At 45.2% G+C, this 21,868-nt stretch overlaps 2 protein-coding genes across 2 annotated transcripts in view; one reads left to right on the top strand and one right to left on the bottom strand.

Moving 5' to 3' along the window:
- Nucleotides 1-13,823, bottom strand: part of LOC111965295 (NADP-dependent malic enzyme) — a 124,663-nt gene extending 110,840 nt beyond the window's left edge. The window contains exon 1 of the mRNA XM_023989378.1: nt 13,629-13,823. Coding sequence (XP_023845146.1) covers nt 13,629-13,757 — 129 coding nt within the window. The 5' untranslated portion in view covers nt 13,758-13,823. The remainder of the gene's footprint in view (nt 1-13,628) is intronic.
- Nucleotides 13,148-21,868, top strand: part of LOC111965294 (inactive serine protease 35-like) — a 47,947-nt gene continuing 39,226 nt past the window's right edge. The window contains 2 exon segments of the mRNA XM_070444065.1: nt 13,148-13,245; nt 13,813-13,908. Of these exon segments, the coding sequence (XP_070300166.1) occupies nt 13,904-13,908 (5 nt within the window). The 5' untranslated portion in view covers nt 13,148-13,245; nt 13,813-13,903.

The following is a 21,868-nucleotide window of genomic DNA, read 5'->3' as shown; positions in this document are numbered from 1 at the left end:
ACCTTGTGCAGTTCAGGTAAAATAACAACTCAATGTTTATATCCCAGGACAAATTAGCTAGCAACAGCAAGCTAGCTAAATAGGACAAATTAGCTAGCAAGTGCAAGCTAACTAGCTAAATTGCCATAGATGTTTAATGCTTTTCGACCTGTCCCCAAATTAATATCATTGGTTCCTGCGTGTCGTGATCGCGTTTGGTGTAGGGMGACAAAATACATTTATGCACGATAGCGCACGTGGGCAGCCTGTTTGGGTTCCGTGTAAGGCTCAATATCCATGTTGCTAAATAAAATAAATACACATAACTCTTAGACACACACAAGTGCACACAAACACCTTTCCCTACCACCACACACTTACTGTATAGGCCTAGCCCTCTTTAATTTGAAATGTAGGTTACATTCTGCTTTCAGAACAATTACTTATTATTTGAACAGCGATAATATTTCATTCTTTCAAATATTTTTTCATTAATCAAACAAAGCCTTGTTTGCCATTTATTTCCCTACTATACACACACACACACACACACATACATTCACATATATATACACATATATATATATATATATATATATATATGTATATATATATATATGTATATATACACACCAGAAGTGAATTTACCGTTAATCCCAGTAATTTCTCAGTCTGTTACTTCAATCTATTAGTTCATTATAAAAAGTCAAACTTTTTTCCATTTTTCAGGACCCTGTCTTTCAAAGATAATTCGTAAAAATCCAAATAACTTCACAGATCTTCATTGTAAAGGTTTTAAACACTGTTTCCCATGCTTGTTCAATGAACCATAAACAATTAATGAACATGCACCTGTGGAACGGTCGTTAAGACACTAACAGTTTACAGATGGTAGGCAATTAAGGTCACAGTTATCAAAACTTAGGACACAAAAGAGGCCTTTCTACTGACTCTGAAAAACACCAAAAGAAAGATGCCCAGGGTCCTTGCTCATCTGCGTGAACGTGCCTTAGGCATGCTTCAAGGAGGCATGAGGACTGCAGATGTGGCCAGGGAAATACATTGCAATGTCCGTACTGTGACACGCCTAAGACAGCGCTACAGGGAGACGGGACGGACAGCTGATCGTCCTCGCAGTGGCAGARCATGTGTATCCATACCTGCACAGGATCGGTACATCTGAACAGCATACCTGTGGGACAGGTACAAGATGGCAACAACAACTGCACGAGTTACACCAGGAACACACAATCCCTCCATCAGTGCTCAGACTGTCTGCAATAGGCTGAGAGAGGCTGGCCTGAGGGCCTGTAGGCCTGTTGTAAGGCAGGTCCTCACCAGACATCACCGGCAACAACGTCACCTATGGGCACAAACCCACCGCCGATGGACCAGACAGGACTGGCAAAAAGTGCTCTTCACTGATGAGTCGTGGTTTTGTCTCACCAGAGGTGATGGTCGGATTCACGTTTATCGTCGAAGGAATGAGCGTTACACCGAGGCCTGTACTCTGGAGCGGGATCAATTTGGAGGTGGTGGGTCCGTCATGGTCTGGGGCGGTGTTTCACAGCATCATCGGACTAAGCTTGTTGTCATTGCAGGCAATCTCAATGCTGTGCGTTATAGGGAAGACATCCTCCTCCCTCATGTGGTACCCTTCCTGCAGGCTCATCCTGACATGACCCTCCAGCATGACAATGCCACCAGCCATACTGCTCGTTCTGTGCGTGATTTCCTGTTGGACAGTAATGTTAGTGTTCTGCCATGGCCAGCGAAGACCCCGGATCTCAATCCCATTGAGCACGTCTGGGACCTGTTGGATCGGAGGGTGAGGGCTAGGGCCATTCCACCCAGAAATGTCCGGGAACTTGCAGGTGCCTTGGTGGAAGAGTGGGGTAACATCTCACAGCAAGAACTGGCAAATCTGGTGCAGTCCATGAGGAGGAGATGTACTGCAGTAATTAATGCAACTGGTGGCCACACCAGATACTGACTGTTACTTTTGATTTTGACCCCCCCTTTGTTCAGGGACACATTACTCCATTTCTGTTAGTCACATGTCTGTGGAACTTGTTTAGTTTATATCGCAGTTGTTGAATCTTGTCATGTTCATACAAATATTTACACATGTTAAGTTTGCTGAAAATGAACGCAGTTGACAGTGAGAGGATGTTTCTTTTTTTGCTGAGTTTAGAATAATTTACCAATGTAAGTATGGATATGGAAATGGCCTTTTACTTTGTTGGACCAGTTCATTGGTAATTTCCAACTGGGTAATTGTATGGACCTGGTAGGGGCCAAGTGCATAAACACATACAGATTTGATTTCTCAAGGGGAGGCTGTGTAGTCTTGCCCTCTACCTGTGTCTGTTCAGATAGGACATGTTAAGCCTGATACAGAGGCTATTTCTGTAAGGCTGTTGCACGTGTATATTTTGTAAATCGACTCGTTTGATATATGGCACCTTCGCTGTTGGATCAGCAAGACTTGTAAATAGATCTACATTTTGAGAACTTCAACCTGCCTTCCTTCCACTGATTACTGCCCTTATGACTGCTACAACATTTGTAAACACTTGCATACCAAGACATAATTGGGTCATTAGTTGGAATCTCGGGCAGAAAACGTGTTAATATGCCAACTTTGTTTAGAGAGTGGTTGTCATCAGGACCTAAACCTTTGCAGCTAGTAATAATAACTTAGCAGGAGAGAGAATACGGAATAAGTAGGGTAAGTGGAGAGAGATAGCATGGAGGCATTCCTACCGAAGCTGAAAGAAGCGAAGGAAAGTATGTGGTGGTGTGATATAGTATAGTAGTCTATGAGAGGTGTGGTATTGGAAGTAGAGAGACAAGGACACCAGGGGGGCAGTAGATAGACCCACACGGTCTTCTCGAAAGGCTATTTATGAAAGTTTCCCAATTTACATGTCACAACTGACTCATGGCTAAATTAAACAGGCATTGGCAAACTTGACTTAACACACAACTTTGCCCTCAGGAGTAAAGGCCAGCCTTAGTTTAGTTTCGATCACTAAGCTTTCAGTCTTCAACAGCACCATGCTGTAGACTTTAGCCTCCACATTATCCAGAACCTCAGTTGACAGTCTGATGAGTATTGCCATTGTGTTTAAGCCTGCTTGGACGTGGCGTCACCTTGGAAGACAGACGTTCTTGAGACTGGATGACAGAGTGACCGTGACCAGTGGTCATCCCCACAGGACTCAAACATAACATGCAGAGTAAACAACCATCACAGACACGTCCATATGGCATACCACAGCCCAGCACTGTTCCAAAACCACCATTAGTAAGCACAACATTAACGCCTATTTAGGTCATCTCCACTTCCAGTAAGTCATCCTCATCCTGAAAACTCCACCCATCTGTGCTCCCATTCTCTTTTGACTGGGAGGAGCTTCTAAAAGTCTTCCTTCTGAGCAAATATGTGAACCCACGTGGCTCTGTAAATCAGTGAGGTGTCAACTTGTGAATTTATGGACACTTTTGCTGGTTAATCAGCCTTGAAAACGGAGGTGGGCCGGGGTGTGGAATGTAAGACTTAAAATGCAGCCTTCTGCCGTGGTCTTCTCATGCTCTATGTACGGGGTTTGCCGGGCAAGAGTCCAAGTCTCTAAACAAATCAGCAACTCTGTGAAGCCTTGGGCTAAACATTCGCATACCTCAGGCCAGTCCCTACTCAGCACTCATTAGTCTAGTACCAAAAACTGTCTGGGCTGATTAGCACATGAAGGCATTAAAATCCCTCTGTCACTCTCACAGCTGTCCTGTAGGCGTCAGTCACTATCTATTCAACATGTTGTTCCCTTGTGACAGCTAAACCGTGCCCACACCCAGAATGCAGCTAAATCCATTCTAAAGAAGCTGTACATCAAGGGTCATGAGGTCATTTCTGAGCAATATGTCCGTCCATTTTAGTGGACACCTTTTGGCTCAGGAGCACCCCCAGAGGCAACATTTCTGTATAGCCACAAAGTATAAAGTATGCTACAGAAATGTTTTAAGTTAGGCTACATATGAGGGAGAAACTTACAAATCTAATAGCTAAAGTCTGTTAGCTACTGAATTGCTCTTCTCAGTCTAAATTCCTAATCAATTTGGCTTCTGTTCTGTTCCCAGAAATAAGTAAATCATTGTTGACCTGCTATCGCAGAATAACAACAACACTGAACTCACTATAGAGTGATTCCAGTTCTACAATTATCAGAACTGAACAATTGGCCGTGTTTTTAGGTGGGCTGATTAATTTACAGTTGTACAATCATCAGAATTGAAATGATTTGGCCATGTCTTAAATGACAGCCATCTCTAAGCCTACTCCATGCTGGAGTATAGCCTTGGGATAGCCAGTGTGAATGGTATTCCAGTTAGAATAGGATGCATTACATAGGTTTACCATCAATGGACATTGTGTGTTGTTAACATGAAACCTATGAAAGGGAGACACAAATGGTTGTTCCTACTGCCTTTTATGATATCTTCCATCCACTGCCTTTTATGATATCTTCCATCCACAAGGCCCACCTACATCACAACCGGTGCTCTGAATGAATCTTTCTAAAAAACACAAAGGCGAAAAAGAATGGAGCGTTGGAACTTGTTTCGAGCCATGCAAACACCTTCACCATTACAACGAGCACATGTTGTAACTCTGCAACCCCATAACATAACTCCATTGCCAGTGTCATAACTTTCCTTGTGACACCAGTGATGTTGTGCTTGGACCCGAGCTTGTACTGCTGCTTGTGCAGGCCAGATTGTGTTTCTTCACTGTTTCCCAGAAAGTGGATATGGAGGCCCATTGACCAGGTTGACTTTGTCGTTGACATTTGGTCATATTCAAAGTCCTTTGGGAATCGTGTCAAATCTGATAAGCCGAAACCAGACCCTCAACCTGTTTATCAGACAATTTCCTCACACAACCTCCTTTATGATACAATAGGCAATCGGTCATTCCAAATTCCAAATCCACTGACTAGTCTCACTGGGATAGGCCTAGTCCTCATCTCAATAGCATTAGGTCTGTTCTTTTGGTTATTCCCTTGGTTCTCCATCTCTAGATCCATATTTATGTCAGGACTTTGTAAGACTTTCCCTTTCAAACAACAAACAAAAGCTGTATTGAGGAAACAAGGGAGTGACAAGAGCAACAGATGGGTGGGGAGGGGAGGACTGAGCCATGCTTCATAGGCAGGCGATGAGTCCATCACTGTCTCCCTCTATGTGTCTGGGACCAGTCTAATGGCTTCTCCATTGTCCAGATCTGAAAAAGACTGTCTTAGAGAAAACAAAGTCTCAACGAACCAGCAGGTTAGGGGATTTAGGCGTGTCTGTCCCAGAGAAACAAAACAGGCCAGAACAAACAGGCAGATTGAGATCTTGTGTGTGTGTGTGACAGTGTAAAAATCAGGCTGCTTCGCAGGTTCCACCGAGGTTGAGTTATTGAGGGGGCACTTTCCCCGTCTGGCCGATCCACTCCAGGCCATCAGTGGAATGTCTGGCGGCCGGCGATGCATGCGGTCGCACTGCCACACCTGGAAACACCTGGGATATCTGTGACATCATACACACACAGTCCTGGGAGTTCTAGAGTTCTAGTTCCTAGTGAGGGAGATTGACAGGATCATTTACATTTACATTTAAGTCATTTAGCAGACGCTCTTATCCAGAGCGACTTACAAATTGGTGCATTCACCTTATGATATCCAGTGGAACAACCACTTTACAATAGTGCATCTAACTATTTTAAYYGGGGGGGGGGGTTWGAAGGATTACTTTATCCTATCCTAGGTATTCCTTAAAGAGGTGGGGTTTCAGGTGTCTCCGGAAGGTGGTGATTGACTCCGCTGACCTGGCGTCGTGAGGGAGTTTGTTCCACCATTGGGGTGCCAGAGCAGCGAACAGTTTTGACTGGGCTGAGCGGGAACTGTACTTCCTCAGAGGTAGGGAGGCGAGCAGGCCAGAGGTGGATGAACGCAGTGCCCTTGTTTGGGTGTAGGGCCTGATCAGAGCCTGAAGGTACGGAGGTGCCGTTCCCCTCACAGCTCCGTAGGCAAGCACCATGGTCTTGTAGCGGATGCGAGCTTCAACTGGAAGCCAGTGGAGAGAGCGGAGGAGCGGGGTGACGTGGGTGATCATCTGACCTGCGATAGAGCAAGAACAGAGCACTCTTTGTCCCATAGCCACTCATCGGTTTAACAGTGTCATGAAAGCTTATTGCCAGCTAACACCCGCCTGCATCTCACGTTGGCCCTAAAAAAAACGAGTTGCTGTACTACTCATAATAGAAGGGCCTATGTCTTTATAGGACAGTGTACATATTATATACATCAGCGATGGCTACACAGGGCCCCCACATAGAGTTGTGAACTTGTGACAATAACAAGTTTCCCAACATTCCAAAATATTCGGAGAGACATGCTCATTCTGTAGGTGAACAAGTCAGGGCTAGGCCCCACACTCTCACAAGCATCCAATGGCACCTTTTCCAAATTAGGCAAGCATTGGGTTATACCTTGGTCCAAGTATTACAGCCCAGACTGAAGAACATTAGGATTCACACAAAACCAGTCCCTCTCAATCACTGGCTGCTCTTCCAACCAACCAACCAACCAACCAACCAACCAACCAGCCAACCAGCCAACCAGCCAACCATAAAGAGTGCTGGCTAATGATTACTTCTATTTGTTAAAGACAGAGGATTATGATAACCCAGCTCCATTCCCAGGGTCAGCCAGTTGGCATTCCAGCACATCCTCGTTGTCCAATCAGATACAGTGTTATTCCACAGAATTTTCACTAAGCCAAGAACACAGATTAATGGACGTCTGTTGTCGGATGGGCCATCTGCGATGTCAATGTGGACAAAGAGTTACTTGTCTAACAGAACACATAGGGTGTTCTTTAATGGAAGCCTCTCAAACATAATCCAGGTAGAATGAATTCCCCAGGGTAGCTGTTTAGGCCCCTTGCTTTTGATTTTTTTTTACTAATGACATGCCACTGACTTTGAGTAAAGCCAGAGTGTCTATGTTTACGGATGACTCAACACTATACACGTCAGCTACTACAGCGACTGAAATGACTGCAATACTTAACAAAGAGCTGCAGTTAGTTTCAGAGTGGGTGGCAAGGAATAAATTAGCCCTAAATATTTCTAAAACTAAAAGCATTGTATTTGGTACAAAACATTCATTAAACCCTAAACCTCAACTAAATCTTGTAATAAATAATGTGGAAATTGAGCAAGTTGAGATGACTAAACTGCTTGGAGTAATCCTGGATTGTAAAGTGTCATGGTCAAAACATATTGATATAATGGTAGCTAAGATGGGGAGAAGTATGTCCATAATAAAGCCCTGCTCTGCCTTTTTAACAACACTATCAACAAGGAAGGTACTACAGGCCCTAGTTGTCACACCTTGACTAAATCAAATCAAATTTAGTTTGTCACATGTGCCGAATACAACAGGTGTATACCTTACAGTGAAATGCTTACTTACAAGCCCTTAACCAACAATGCATTAAGAAGTTAAAATAAAAAGAAGTGTTTAGTAAAAAAATTGAAAATAAAAATAACAAATAATTACACAGCAGAAGTAAAATAACAAGCGAGGCTATATACAGGGGGTACCGGTGCAGAGTCAATGTGCGGGGGCACCGGTTAGTCGAGGTAATTGAGATAATATGTACATGTAGGCAGAGTAAAAGTGACTATGCATAGATTATAGAGTAGCAGCAGCGTAAAAGGTCTGGTCTGGGTAGCCGGGTCTGGGTAGCCCTTTGATTAGCTGTTCAGGAGTCTTATGTCTTGGGGGTAGAAGCTGTTAAGAAGCCTTTTGGACCTAGACTTGACGCTCCGGAACCGCTTGCCGTGCGGTAGCAGAGAGAACAGTCTATGACTAGGGTGGCTGGAGTCTTTCACAATTTTTAGGGACTTCCTCTGACACCGCATGGTATAGAGGTCCTGGATGGCAGTAAGCTTGGCCCCAGTGATGTACTGGGCCGTACGCACTACCCTCTGTAGTGCCTTGCGGTTGGAAGCCGAGCAGTTGCCATACCAGGCAGTGATGCAACCAGTCAGGATGCTCTCGATGGTGCAGCTGTAGAACCTTTTTAGGATCTGAGGACCCATGCCAAATCTTTTCAGTCTCCTGAAGGGCAATAGGCTTTGTCATGCCCTCTTCACGACTGTCTTAGTGTGTTTGGCCCATGATAGTTTGTTGTTGATGTGGACACCAAGGAACTTGAAGCTCTCAACCTGTTCCACTACAGCCACATCGATGAGAATGGGGGCGTGCTCGGTCCGACTGTTCAGTCGTGTGGTCAGGTGCAACAAAAAATAACTTAGGAAAATTGCAATTGGCTCAGAACAGGGTAGCATGGCTGTCCCTTGGATGTACACAGAGAGCTAATATTAATAATATGCATGTTAATCTCTCCTGGCTCAAAATGGAGGAGAGATTGACTTCATCACTACTTGTATTTAAGAGAGGTAATATCATGTTGAATGCACCGAGCTGTCTGTCTAAACTACTGGCACACAGCTCAGACACCCATGCATACCCCTCAGGAAATGCCACAAGAGGTCTCTTCACAGTCCCCAAGTCCAGAAGAGACTATGAGAGGTGCACAGTGCTATATAGAGCCATGACTACATGGAACTCTATTCCACATCAAGTAACTGATGCAAGCAGTAAAAATAGATTTAAAAAACAAAACAAAAAAACACTATGAAACAGCAGGGACTGTGAAGCAACAAATATAGGCACAGACATGCATACACACACAATAACATACGCACTATTTACACACATACACATGGATTTAGTACTGTAGATATGGGGTAGTGGTGGAGTAGGGGCCTAAGGGCACACAGTGTGTTGTGAAATCTGTGAATGTATTGTAATGTTTTTAAAATTGTATCAACTGTCTTTGCAGGACCCCAGGAAGAGTATCTGCTGCCTTGGCAGCAGCCAATGGGGATCCATAATAAACACAAATGTGGAGTCTGTGGTTACAAATGGGGCATCCAATTGCTGTTCTGGATCTTCACCACAGTTTGATTTTGGGCTGAAATGTTACATAACACCAGCTATTTAAACCTCAATAAACTGCATATTACTGCTTAATCAAGAGATCTCCATTTTCTGGAGAGTTGAAAGTTGATGCCAGATTGAACTCTGCACCATTCCACACTATTTTGGTGAAATTGAATACCAATCCATGATGAACAGCTGAAACTCTTCTGTGCATCATAGGGGTATTCTGAGGAGAGCCATCTTCCTTAACATCCAGAGATGTTAGAGGACCGTCCCAGTTCAAGGTCTTCATTGATGCCACCCTGACACTCAAATGAATGCTAAAGGCAAAGTGTCCATCCATACCGTGACCAAACTCAGCACAGGGTTAGCCTAGTTAGCACACAAAGACCGACTGAATGGGCATCTGTTGGATCACCTGCGCTCCACTACCTCTGTGTTTGAGGTGAAACACAATCCCTGATAGGGCGCTCAGAGAGAGTGTTTCACTTCTTGTTGTTTTTCATGCCAGCGTTTCGTGGCAGCCCAGCAAGCATCAGAGGGCTGCAGTGTGGCCTGGGAGCCTGGGATTCACACAGGCTGCTCATTAATACCTGATCAACCCAGAGAGACAGAGGACGTCTGTGGAGTCCGGCCAGCTCTCTCTTCCTCCCCACAGAGACCCCTTTCTTTGCCTCGCTCCCCACTTTATTTCTTTATTGCGTGGTGTGCACACAGAAAACACACCTATAATATCCTGTTCCACCTTTTCAAAGGGGTGGAGTGAGTGTTGAGCGAGAAAGGAGGGGTACAAGGTGAATGGAGAGTGAGTGGAGGGGGATGAAAACAAAATTGACTCTTGCAGATGTGAGGACACACTGCTTTTAGTAACCTCCGTCCCTCAGCATCAATTAGTGTGTTGTCCTTCTCACTGGCTCCTGTCTGAGGCTGAAGTGGATCAGGTGAGGGAGGTAAACACATATCCCCAGGGTGTGCTGAACCCAGGAGTGGGCAACAATGTCCCACTACTGGGCCCACAAAAGGCTGCCTGTTGTTGAGAAGCAGAACATGCTTTAGCAGGCATTTCCTACTTTCTCCTCTAATTTCCTCCTGCTGGTTCATGGACAAGGTTGACAGTGAATGGTTCACCCCGCTGCATAAAAAGCCTTTTTCTCCTCTGATCAGTCTTACCTGTGCACTTGTGTGTTTAAGTGTGTGTCAACGTCAGTTTCGACTTGACTTATGAGGGTATCAGGTAGATCATACCAAACCAAAGCTGGAGCATTCAAGAAGGCAATCTCAGTGTCTTTGCACTTAGTGCTTATACTTCATTGACTGCTGCCAGTCAAAAATAATTGTGGTTTAGCCCTACTTATAGAAAACGAAACGTTCTTTAAAAGAATAGTCTATCTCGGTTATTATCAATTAACAAAGAGAGAAACCCATTGTAGGCTTCTTTGACCATTCTTTGACTGATGCAAATAGACTTGGCAATTTGTTACTCACACTGACTATTAAGCCTGTACTTTGGTCCTCACAGTCTTTTGGTGTATTAGGCCTAACTTAACGTTTTCCAGATGAAGCACGTTTACTATAGAAGGAGAGTTAAATAAATAGGTTGCTGCACTCCGTCTCCAATGACTCCCAATTTAAAGCAGTTTGAAAGCAGTTTCTCTTAATTAATCTCATTAAACCCCCAGTCTTCTCCAAAACAAAGCAATAACACATGCTCTAGCTAGCTCATTACGACAGGAGACATAGAAGTAACATGAAAACCTCCGACACAGAGAGGGATGAGCATAGAAATAATGGATAGACCAGCCAGGGTCTCTAGGTCTATAGCTCATAGCCTAGTTCATGTGACCAAATCCAATATGGCCACCCAAATAAAATATTGTTGTGCTGACATGTCTTTGTGGTTTGCACCTAGTGAAACATGCTTGAGAAGTTGTGCAACTCCAATCAAATATCCTAGCCATTCCTTCTGGAATTTCAACATTCAATGCCATTCCAGAATAAAATTCACTGCGTTTCTCTGACCAATCAACTTCTCAAATTCACTGTCCAATTGCAATTTCAAATTCAAGCTTGCATTGACGGGCTAATAGCTCTCTTGTACAGACGGTCCATTCAAACCACTTGGGTGCAAACTGGGATGTGCGGCAGGTAGCCTAGCTGGTAAGAGCATTGGGCCAGTAACTGAAAGGTTGCTGGCTCGAATCCCTGAGCCGACTAGATGAAAGATCTATCGATGTGCCCTTGAGCAAGGCACTTAACCCTACTTACAGGATGCTGATAAGTCAGTCAGTGCAGTTCAAACATCCTGTTTCAAACATCCATTTCATACAGCATCCTGTATCCTGTAAGTCGCTCTGGATAAGAGTGTCTGCTATCTGACTAAAAATGTTATTTAATGTAAACAATCAGTTTACTAGATGTAAACAAACAATTTAGACAGGGTTCAGAGCTGACATGACCAACTTGAGTTAAAACAGCAGAAGCAAGAACCTGGCTCAAGCTTTAGTCTATCAATGATTGGGGATTAGAATCAGATTCAAGGCAGATTCAGTGCTCCCAGTGACCAATATCACATAGGCTACCCTTGACAAAACCCCTTTCTTATTGGGATTAACAATAAATGTAGGTATGGAACTGTACAACACAAAGCAATGCCTAATCATACTCCACCATGCAGCCAGCCACATTCACTGTGTAAAAAAAAGGATGTTTGAAACAGGATGTTTGAACTGCACTGACTGACTTATCAGCAGCTAGGTAGGGACAAGGACCCTGACAGCCCTTTCAACAGTTGTAAATGTCACTCTTTATCAGATAAGGGAGAGCTTTTACCCAAAGACCTCTGCTGCTGAATGGCGTCATGCTGTGCTTCAAGGCAATCAGAGAGACATTTTGAGACCAAAGGTGGGAAATATAGCAGGGGTAATTCCATTTTTTTCTTACCTAATTCCTAAAATAGAATCTATTGAAATTAAATAGCACTCTAATGTTTAAATGCATTGTGTTAGCTTAAATACAAGATAAGTATCCTAATTAGCAGTTGAAATGCAAGTACTCAACTAAAGCCAACAATTGGCCTACAAGTCCTTGTTCTTCTCTTTTACAGCATCAAAGGCAAAATACTGTATGACACAAGCCCCAGTCAGCCTGGTCTCAGACTAGAAGTAACATAGTAAATGTAAATTCGGGACACTCAATTTAGTATGATACTGTATGTTATGTTTAGTTACATAAGACAGATGGTTACTTAAGGCAAAAATGAAAGTAGGGTGGTTGGTCAGCAATATAACGCCAACGTCTAGCAACCCGAAGGTTCGAGTTTGAATCCCATCACGGACATAGTACTTTTTAGCTACTTTGCAACTACTTAGCATGTTAGCTAACCCTTCTCCTAACCTTAACCCTTTTAGCTAACCCTTCCCCTAACCCTTTATCCTAACTCCTAAACTTAACCCTAACCCCTAGCCTAGCTAACGTTAGCCAGCTAGAATTTGTAAGTTTAGCAAATTTGTAATTTTTAATACAAATTGTAATTCATAACATATCATATGAAATGGGTGATGGACATCCACAAATGAATGCATGAATCCATACGAAATGTAACATATCATAATAAATGGAGTCGGATTTACCAGCAGAATAATATGAAATGCTCTGAGAGCAGGTTGCCCCAATGGGTCCCAATTAATGGACAACTGCAATACAACAATAATGGAGAGTTCAACAGGTAATTCGTTTTTCTGGCTTTAGTACACTACAAATGTCTAATTAAACAGTTTTGTTTTTTCTGTTGACAGATGACCCACAATTTGCACTCATCGTGATGACCTGATCAGAACCATGGACAGGGATAGTAAACTGTCACTCTCCCACACGTTGACGAACAACATGTAGCCTCACTAGCCTGTGATCACAAATCTGTAGGGGAGGCGTGGCTCGTGCGACGAAGAAAAACACTAGAAAGATCCCTTGGTTACCACAATCAAACTCTGACACATTGACTATGCTTTGCAGCCTAGCAAAGCTATCTCCTGACATTTTGGCTAATTTCGTTAACCGTTGTGCCAGCCTCTCTGTGCTATTTTGAAAACATATTCCTAAAGTGGCAGCCTGTGACAAAAACTGGAAGAGTTTTTCGAAGTCTGACCAGCAAGTCGAGGGTGGACATATGCTTCCATAGCTTCATTCCACTCATGCAACTGCGAAGGTTAGCAGCTGACCGACTTTAGTTCTTCCTCTCGCCAAATGAAAATATATTGTTAGCTCGTTAATCTTAAATGCACAAATCTCAATCATCCACAGTGGGCTGGCTGTCATTTAATATTTGAAAAGCTGAACTTGTGTAATGGGTATTACGCGGGGAGGATGGGCTTTCGCGTCATTTCTTGGAGCTATGGGGCTACTAGAAAAAAAACGCAAAGGCGAGAGTGGAACAACTTCATGTAAACCGCTTCGAGGGGCATTGTGCTCCTTTAAATCTAAATATAGCCTGCTCTGAAGCCAATACTCCTAAACATGTAGGCTAAAGCTAACACTTCGTTTAGAAAATAAACGTACAAAGTAAACACAAAAAGCACTTGTTTTGGTTACCTTGTTCAGGTAGGGGTTACGTGTAACGTCATACCCCCTCTTCTTCGTGTAAACAAAGATCTTACTTTGGTCTTCGGGTTTATGCATCTCACTCTCGACTGATTCCCGTTTGACTAAACCGTGTGCCATGTTGCCTCCCTCTTTAAATAGCGTACAGTAACCCTGAACTCTGTTGTGAACACAGGTCAACAAGTGGATGTACCGGTGAACGCTCTCCCAGTGACAACACAGAACGATGAGCACGAGCGCAACGATCAGTCTACCTACCGTGAGGAATGAAGTTAGTCTACATTCATTAACAATACTATTGTATTGCTAGGATAAGACTCCTTCATACCTTAATGCAACTATTTACTTGTATTTAATACATTTCAAATGCATGTGGTAATATTTCTATGATGAAATCATTTTCTATTCCATCCTGATTAATTTAATGAGTGAATATTGGCTTTTATCCCTTACAGTAGGAGCACTTATAAAAATGAGCCATGAAATCCTGAACAGCCATATAGGTTCATGGCCAACCTTGAGCACACACACCTGTGTCGTTGATAAAGAGTGAAGGCTAGGCTGTGTGTGAGAGAGTGTTGTTCAATAGAGGGTAAGAAACAGCCTATACATTACTCTTGCAGAATGTCCACATGGGCAAGGATATTGGACATTTTATCAAAGCCTATTGGATGACAACTTATTTTTTACAAAGGACAGAATAATTTATAACTCACTTTTTTCAACATATAGGTATAGCAGATCCCCTTATTGTGAGAGAGTTTTAAAAATGTGCTTTTACAGGCCATGCAATTCAATATTCATATTTAAAACAAAAGCAATTTAGGTCAAAATAATTCATATTAACAAAGGAAATAGATATCATGACACAAGGCGAGACACAGATGCAGATGGTTGAAGTCTTACAATGTTTATTAATCCAAAGGGGTAGGCAAGAGAATGGTCGTGGACAGACAAAAAGGTCAAAACCAGATCAGAGTCCAGGAGGTACAGAGTGGCAGACAGGCTCGTGATCAAGGCAGGTGGGTACAAAGTCCAGTAACAGGCAAGGGTCAAAACCAGGAGGACTAGAAAAAGGAGAATGCAAAAAGCAGGAGAACGGGAAAAACGCTGGTTGACTTGGAAACATACAAGACGAACTGGCACAGAGAGACAGGAAACACAGGGATAAACACACTGGGAAAACAAGTGACACCTGGAGGGGGTGGAAACAATAACGAGGACAGGTGAAACTGATCAAGGTGTGACAGTACCCCCCCCCCCCCCCCCCCCCCCCCCCCCCCCCCCCCCCCCCCCCCCCCCCCCCCCCCCTCTAGGGACGCCACCTGGCGTCCTACCTGGGCGCATACCTGGTTGACCGGGGTGTTGGCAGTGGAAGTCGGCGATGAGGGCTGGATCCAGGATGTCTCTAGCGGGAACCCAGCACCTCTCCACCGGGCCGTAATCCTCTCAGTCAACTAGGTACTGGAAACCCCTGCCCCGTGGTCGAACACCCAGGAGACGTTTAACCGTGTAGGCCGGATGGCCATCAATGACGGTGGGAGTGCTCCTGGTGACAGAAGACAAAGAACAGTGAGACATGGGCTTAATCTTAGACACATGAAAGGTAGGGTGAATTCGGAGGGTACGGGGTAACGGACAGCAGTGGAACTCAGGAGATGGGAAAAGGACCAATGAAACGAGGGGACAGTTTGCGGGACTCTACCCAAAGGGGCAGGTCTGTGTGGACAGCCATACCCTCTGCCCAACGCAGTAGCAGGGAGTTGGGGTCCGGCGACGGTCCGCTTGTCAACGATACCTCGAGTTGTTCTTGAGAATAGCCGCCCTGGCTCTTCTCCAGGTACGCCGACAGCGGACAAACATCTGGGCCGAGGGTACGCTTACCTCCTGCTCTTGTTCCGGGAAGAGCAGAGGCTGATTCCCCTTTCAAGTGCTCCATGGGGTGAGTCCTGTGGCAGAACTGGGAAGAGTGTTGCGGGCATACTCCACCCAGACCAGTTGACGGCTCCAGGTAGTGGGGTTGGTTGGGACCAGGCACCTTAAGGTGGTCTCCAGGGCTTGGTTGGCTCGGTCCGACTGACCGTTAGTTTGGGGATGGAATCCGGATGACAGGCTGACCGACAACCCAATAAGGGTGCAGAATGCCTTCCAGAACTGAGACGAGAACCCCGATCGGAGACCATGTCTACCGGGAGTCCATGGATCCGGAAGACATGCTGCACCATAAGTTGGGCTGTCTCCTTGGCAGAAGGTAGTTTGGGGAGAGGGATGGAATGGGCGGGCTTGGAGAACCGGTCGACTACCATCAGACGGAGGGAGCCCAGTGACTAGGTCCAGAGATATAGGAGACCAGGGACAATGAGGAACCGGTAGTGGCTGCAGGAGGCCAGAAGGAGCTTGCCGTGGAGTCTTGTTTTGAGCACACACAGTGCATGCGGTGACGAAGGCAGAGATGTCAGGGACCATTGTGGGCCACCAGAAACGTTGTCGAAGGAAGGCTAGTGTACAACGGAACACTGGATGACAGGTCAGCCTGGAGGAATGAGCCCATTCCAGGACCCGGGACCGGACTGGTTTAGGGACAAACAGCCGGTTAGCCGGGCCTCCTTCAGGTCCAGGCTGGGAGCGTTGTGCCTCGCGGACCAGGTTCTCAATACCCCAATCCACAGTGGCAGCAAGGCATGAGGTAGGGAGAATGGTTTCAGATGAGAAGGGTGTGGCAAAGGAACTGTATAGGCTGGAGAGGGAGTCAGGCTTCACATTCTTTGACACTGGGCGGTAGGAGATGGTGAAGTTAAATCTGGTGAACAGGAGGGCCCACCGGGCCTGCCTGGAGATGAGGCGCTTGGCTGTAAGGAGATATTCCAGGTTATGGTCGGTCCAGACCAGGAATGGCTGTTCTGCTCCTTCCAGCCAGTGCCTCCACTCGGCCAACGCCATCTTCACCACCAGGAGTTCTCAGTTTCCTACATCGTAGTTCCTTTCAGCAGGATTGAGACGATGGGACAGGGATGAAGCTTCTGGTCCTGGGCAGATCGATGGGAAAGGATGGCCCCCACTCCAACATCCGAAGCATCCACTTCCACCACAAATTCACGCGAGGGGTCTGGATAGATGAGGATGGGTTTTGTTGTGAACCGATGCTTCAGGTCCACAAAGGCTTTGTTGACAGCTGGAAACCATTTGAACGGTACCTTGAGACAGGTGAGTGCCGAGAGGGGGGCCGCCAGGGTGCTGTAGTTCCGAATGAAACGGCGGTAGAAGTTTGCAGAACCAAGAAACCGTTGCAACTGCACCCTGGATGTTGGTTGAGGCCAATCCACCACTGCTTTCACCTTTCCAGGATCCATCTGAACATTGCCCTCAGCAATGACATATCCCAGAAATTTGATAGTAGCTTTGGAGGAACTCACACTTCTCTCCAGGAGGCGCTGAAGGACCTGTCTGACATGAAGAACATGTTCTTGTGCAGATCGGGGGAAAAAAACAGGATGTCGTAAAGGTACACAAACCGGTTTAGCATGTCCCGAGGAACATCATTGACCAAAGCCTGGAAAAACAACGGGGCGTTGGTGAGTCCAAATTGTATGACCTGGTACTCATGTCCACTGGCTGTGTTGAAGGCTGTCTTCCACTCATCCCCTCGCGTATCTGAACCAGATGGTAGGCATTTCGAAGGTCCAACTTGGAAAATATGGTGGCCCCCTGGAGAGGTTCAAACGCCGAGGAGAGGTAGGAGGTAACGATTCTTGAGTCATGTCATTAAGTCCCCGGTAGTCAATACACGGACGCAGGGTCTTGTCCTTCACAAAGAAAAACCCTGCGCTGGCAGGAGATGCAGACAGACGGACGGCCCCAGTGGCCAGAGACTCTTTTATGTACTTATCCATAGCGTTGGTCTCTGGTCCAGACAGAGAATACAACCAATGCACAGGTGGTGTAGTGCCTGAGAGAAGATCAATGGCACAATCATAAGGACGGTGCGGGGGAAGGGAAGTAGCATGTGCCTTACTGAACACTTCCAGGAGGTCATGGTATTCTGTGGTGATAGCAGAGACATCCACAGTCTTGCTAACATCCTGAGGAAGATGACTTGAGGAAGGCTGTGCTGCTTGAAGGCAGTGGGAATGGCAAAAATGGGCTCCAACCCAGGATCTAGCTTGTGGTCCAATCAAGCAACGGATTGTGCTTTTGAAGCCATGAAAAATCCCAAAACAACCGGAACATGGGAAGATGTGGTGAGGAGGAACTGTATTGTCTCACTGTGGTTACCAGAAATCCGTAATTGTACTGGTACAGTACTATGGGTGACTTCCCCTATAGAGCGGCCGTCCAGTTCCCTAGCATCAATGGGCACAGAGAGAGGCTGAGAGGGAATACCAAGCTCCGAAGCTATCGTGGCATCCATAAATCAAATCAAAATCAAGTTTATTTTATATAGCCCTTCGTACATCAGCTAATATCTCGAAGTGCTGTACAGAAACCCAGCCTAAAACCCCAAACAGCAAGTAATGCAGGTGTAGAAGSACATAAGATTTTCATCAGCCCCAAAGTCAATGAGCACTCGGAGAGAATTAGATTGGTCTCCCCACTGCACAAGAGCAAAAAGGGGTGTGTGGGTGATGGGAATTAGGGAACTCCCAGTCTGGCTCACCATAGTACTGGTACCCACTAGAGACAAGGGTTTCCGAATAGGGCAGGTATCTATAAAATGCCCTGCCCATCCACAGTACAGACAGCTTTTATTCATCCTCCGTGATCGCTCCCAAACTGATAGCCTAGTTCTTCCCAACTGCATAGGCTCAGCAGTATCCAACTCACCAGTCGTAGATTCACGAGAGAACTCGGGTGGCTTCGACTCCTCTCAGAAGAGCTGCCTTCGGAATCTTCCGGATTCCATAGGAGGTGAACGCGCCATATCGAGTGCACGAGTGTGCCCGAGACCAGACCTCCTCTCACTCTTGCGTTCCCTTAGGCGTCCATCAATTTTAATGGTTAAGGCGATAAGGGAGTCGAGGGCCATCGGCAGTTCCCGAGCAGCTAGCTCATCCTTAACCTCCTCAGATAATCCGTGCAGAAAAGTATCTTAACAAAGACTCCGGATTCCAGGCACTATCGGCAGCCAACGTGCGAAAGTCCACCGCGTAGTCTGCCACACTACGGGAGTTTTGACGTAAGTCAAGCAGTTTGCTGGCCGCCTTTCTCCCGGATACCGGAGACTCAAAAACTTCTCATCTCTGCCATGAATTCCTCCAAATGACCGCAAATGGCAGATTGTTGTTCCCAAACTGCCGTAGCCCAGGAGAGCGCCCTTCCCAACATTAGCGTAATTATATACGCCATCTTCGATGGGTCTGAAGAAAACAAAGATGGCTGTAGCTCAAAAATAAGTGAGCACTGAGAAAGAAAACCCCGGCAGGTACCAGGATTCCCCGAATATCGCTCTGGAGATGGTAAGTGGCGTTCACGGGGAGTCGGGATAGGCTGTACCAACGCACCACATATATGAGAAAAAATTACTGGGTGATTGGTTTTTCAGAGGTGGCAGACAGTGAGCTAACTCCCTGATTTGCTCCAGTCTGAGCTAACTCCCTGATTTGCTCCATAATAGCCTTTAACCCATGGTCGTGGCATTCCGTCAAGGAACTGAGCCCTTCCAAAAGGCCCTGTAGCAACTCCTGATGTTTCCCAATGGTTGCTCACTGCAGGGAGACAGCGTGGCGGAGCTGGTCCAAGTCTGCTGGGTCTGTCAAGGACTAGAAAACGGAGAATGTAAAAAGCAGGAGAATGGGAAAACCGCTGGTTGACTTGGAAATATACCAGACGAACTAGCACAGAGAAACAGGAAACACAGGGATAAATACACTGGGGAAAACAAGCGACACCTGGAGGGGAGGAGACAATAACGAGGACAGGTGAAACTGATCAGGGTGTGACAATCGAGGAGTTTACAGTACAGATAGATAGCAATACTACAGAAGCACAGAATACGTTAGTGAAAAAACTAAAAGTAATGGAGTAACTTATTCAAGAAAGATAAAGTGTACTATATTATAAAAATAAAGCGAACTGGATGAAATATGGGGAAAAATAAACAAAATATATTTTTTATGTTCAACATAAAAATGCTACCAAAAATAATTGACTGTAGCTTGTTACCCATGATTCACCAAACAATATGTTGAAAGAGGAAGCAAAGTACTTTAAGCATATGTTTTCATTTCAGTCTCCTCCATCTCCACTAACCATAGTTAATTGTAAGGATTTTTTTTCAATTAATAATGTCAAATTAACAGCTGTACAGATAGACTCATGTGAAGGCCAAATTACAGAGGAGGAACTTATTGATGCAATTAAAGCCTTTAAGTCTTTTATTTATTTTATATTTAACATTTATTTAACCAGGTAGGCCAGTTGAGAACAAGTTCTCATTTACAACTGTGGCTTGGCCAAGATACAGCAAAGCAGTGCGACAAAAACAACAACACAGAGCTACACATGGGATAAACAAATGTACAGTCAAAAACACAATAGAAAAATCTATCTACAGTGTGTGCAAATGTAGTAAGGTTAAGGAGGTAAGGCAATAAATAGGCCATAGTGGTGGAATAATTACAATTTAGCATTAACACTGGAGTGATAGATGTGCAGATGATGATGTGCAAGTAGAGATACTGGGGTGCAAAAGAGCAAAAAAAACAAATGGGGATGAGGATGAGGTAGTTGGGTGTGCTGTGTACAGGTACAGTGATCGGTAAGCTCTGACAGCTGATGCTTAAAGTTAGTGAGGGAGATATAAGTCTCCAGCTTCAGTGATTTTTGCAATTCGTTCCAGTCATTGGCAGCAGAGAACTGGAAGGAAAGGCGACCAAAGAAGGTGTTGGCTTTGGCGATGACCAGTGAAATATAACTGCTGGAGCGCGTGCTAAGGGTGGGTGTTGCTATGATGACCAGTGAGCTGAGAAAAGGCGGAGCTTTACCTAGCCAAGACTTATAGATGACCTGGAGCCAGTGTGTTTGGCGACAAATATGTAGCGAGGGCCAGTCAACGAGAGCATACAGGTCTCAGTGGTGGGTAGTATATGGGGCTTTGGTCACAAAACGGATGCCACTGTGATAGACTACGTCTGATTTGCTGAGTAGAGTGTTGGAGGCTACTTTGTAAATGACACAACCGAAGTCAAGGATCGGTATGATAGTTAGTTTTACAAGGGTATGTTTGGCAGCAAGATTGAAGGAGGCTTTGTTGCGAAATAGGAAGTCGATTCTAGATTTAATTTTGGATTGGAGATGCTTAATGAGAGTCTGGAAGGAGAGTTTACAGTCTAACCAGACACCTAGGTATTTGTAGTTATCCACATATTCTAAGACAGAACCGTCCAGAGTAGTGATGCTAGGCGGGCGGGCAGGTGCGGGCAGCAATCGGTTGAAGAGCATGCATTTAGTTTTACTAGCATTTAAGAGCAGTTGGAGGCCACGGAAGGATTGTTGTATGGCATTGAAGCTCGTTTGGAGGTTTGTTAGCACAGTGTCCAAAGAAGGGCCAGATTTATACAGAATGGTGTCGTCTGCATAGAGGTGGATCAGAGAATCGACATCATTGATATATACAGAGAAAAGAGTAGGCCCGAGAATGGAACCCTGTGGTACCCCCATAGAGACTACCAGAGGTCCGGACAACAGGCTCTCCGATTTGACACACTCTATCTGAGAAGTAGTTGGTGAACCAGGTGAGGCAGTCATTTGAGAAACCAAGGCTGTTGAGTCTGCCGATAAGAATGTGGTGATTGACAGACTCGAAAGCCTTGGCCAGGTCAATGAAAACGGCTGCACAGTATTGTCTTTTATCTATGGCTGTTATGATATTGTTTAGGACCTTGAGCGTGGCTGAGGTGCATTCATGACCAGCTCGGAAACCAGATTGCATAGTGGAGAAGGTACGGTGGGACTCGAAATGGTCGGTGATCTGTTTGTTAACTTGGCTTCTGAAGACTTTAGAAAGGCAGGGCAGGATGGATATAGGTCTGTCACAGTTTGGGTCTAGAGTGTCTCCCCCTTTGAAGAGGGGGATTTCTGCGGCAGCTTTCTTAATCTTTAGGGCTCTCAGACGATACGAAAGAGAGGTTGAACAGGCTAGTAATAAGGGTTGCAGCAAAGTCTGGGAAAACTCCAGGGCTGGGTTGCATACCAGTTGCGGTACATAAAACCTTTTTTATCAAATCAGATTTATT

Source organism: Salvelinus sp. IW2-2015, linkage group LG6.1 (assembly GCF_002910315.2).
Source record: "Salvelinus sp. IW2-2015 linkage group LG6.1, ASM291031v2, whole genome shotgun sequence".
NCBI classification, from domain to species: Eukaryota; Metazoa; Chordata; class Actinopteri; order Salmoniformes; family Salmonidae; genus Salvelinus; species Salvelinus sp. IW2-2015.
The sequence above is the reverse complement of the archived record's forward strand: the minus strand, read 5'-3'. Positions and strand labels throughout refer to the sequence as shown.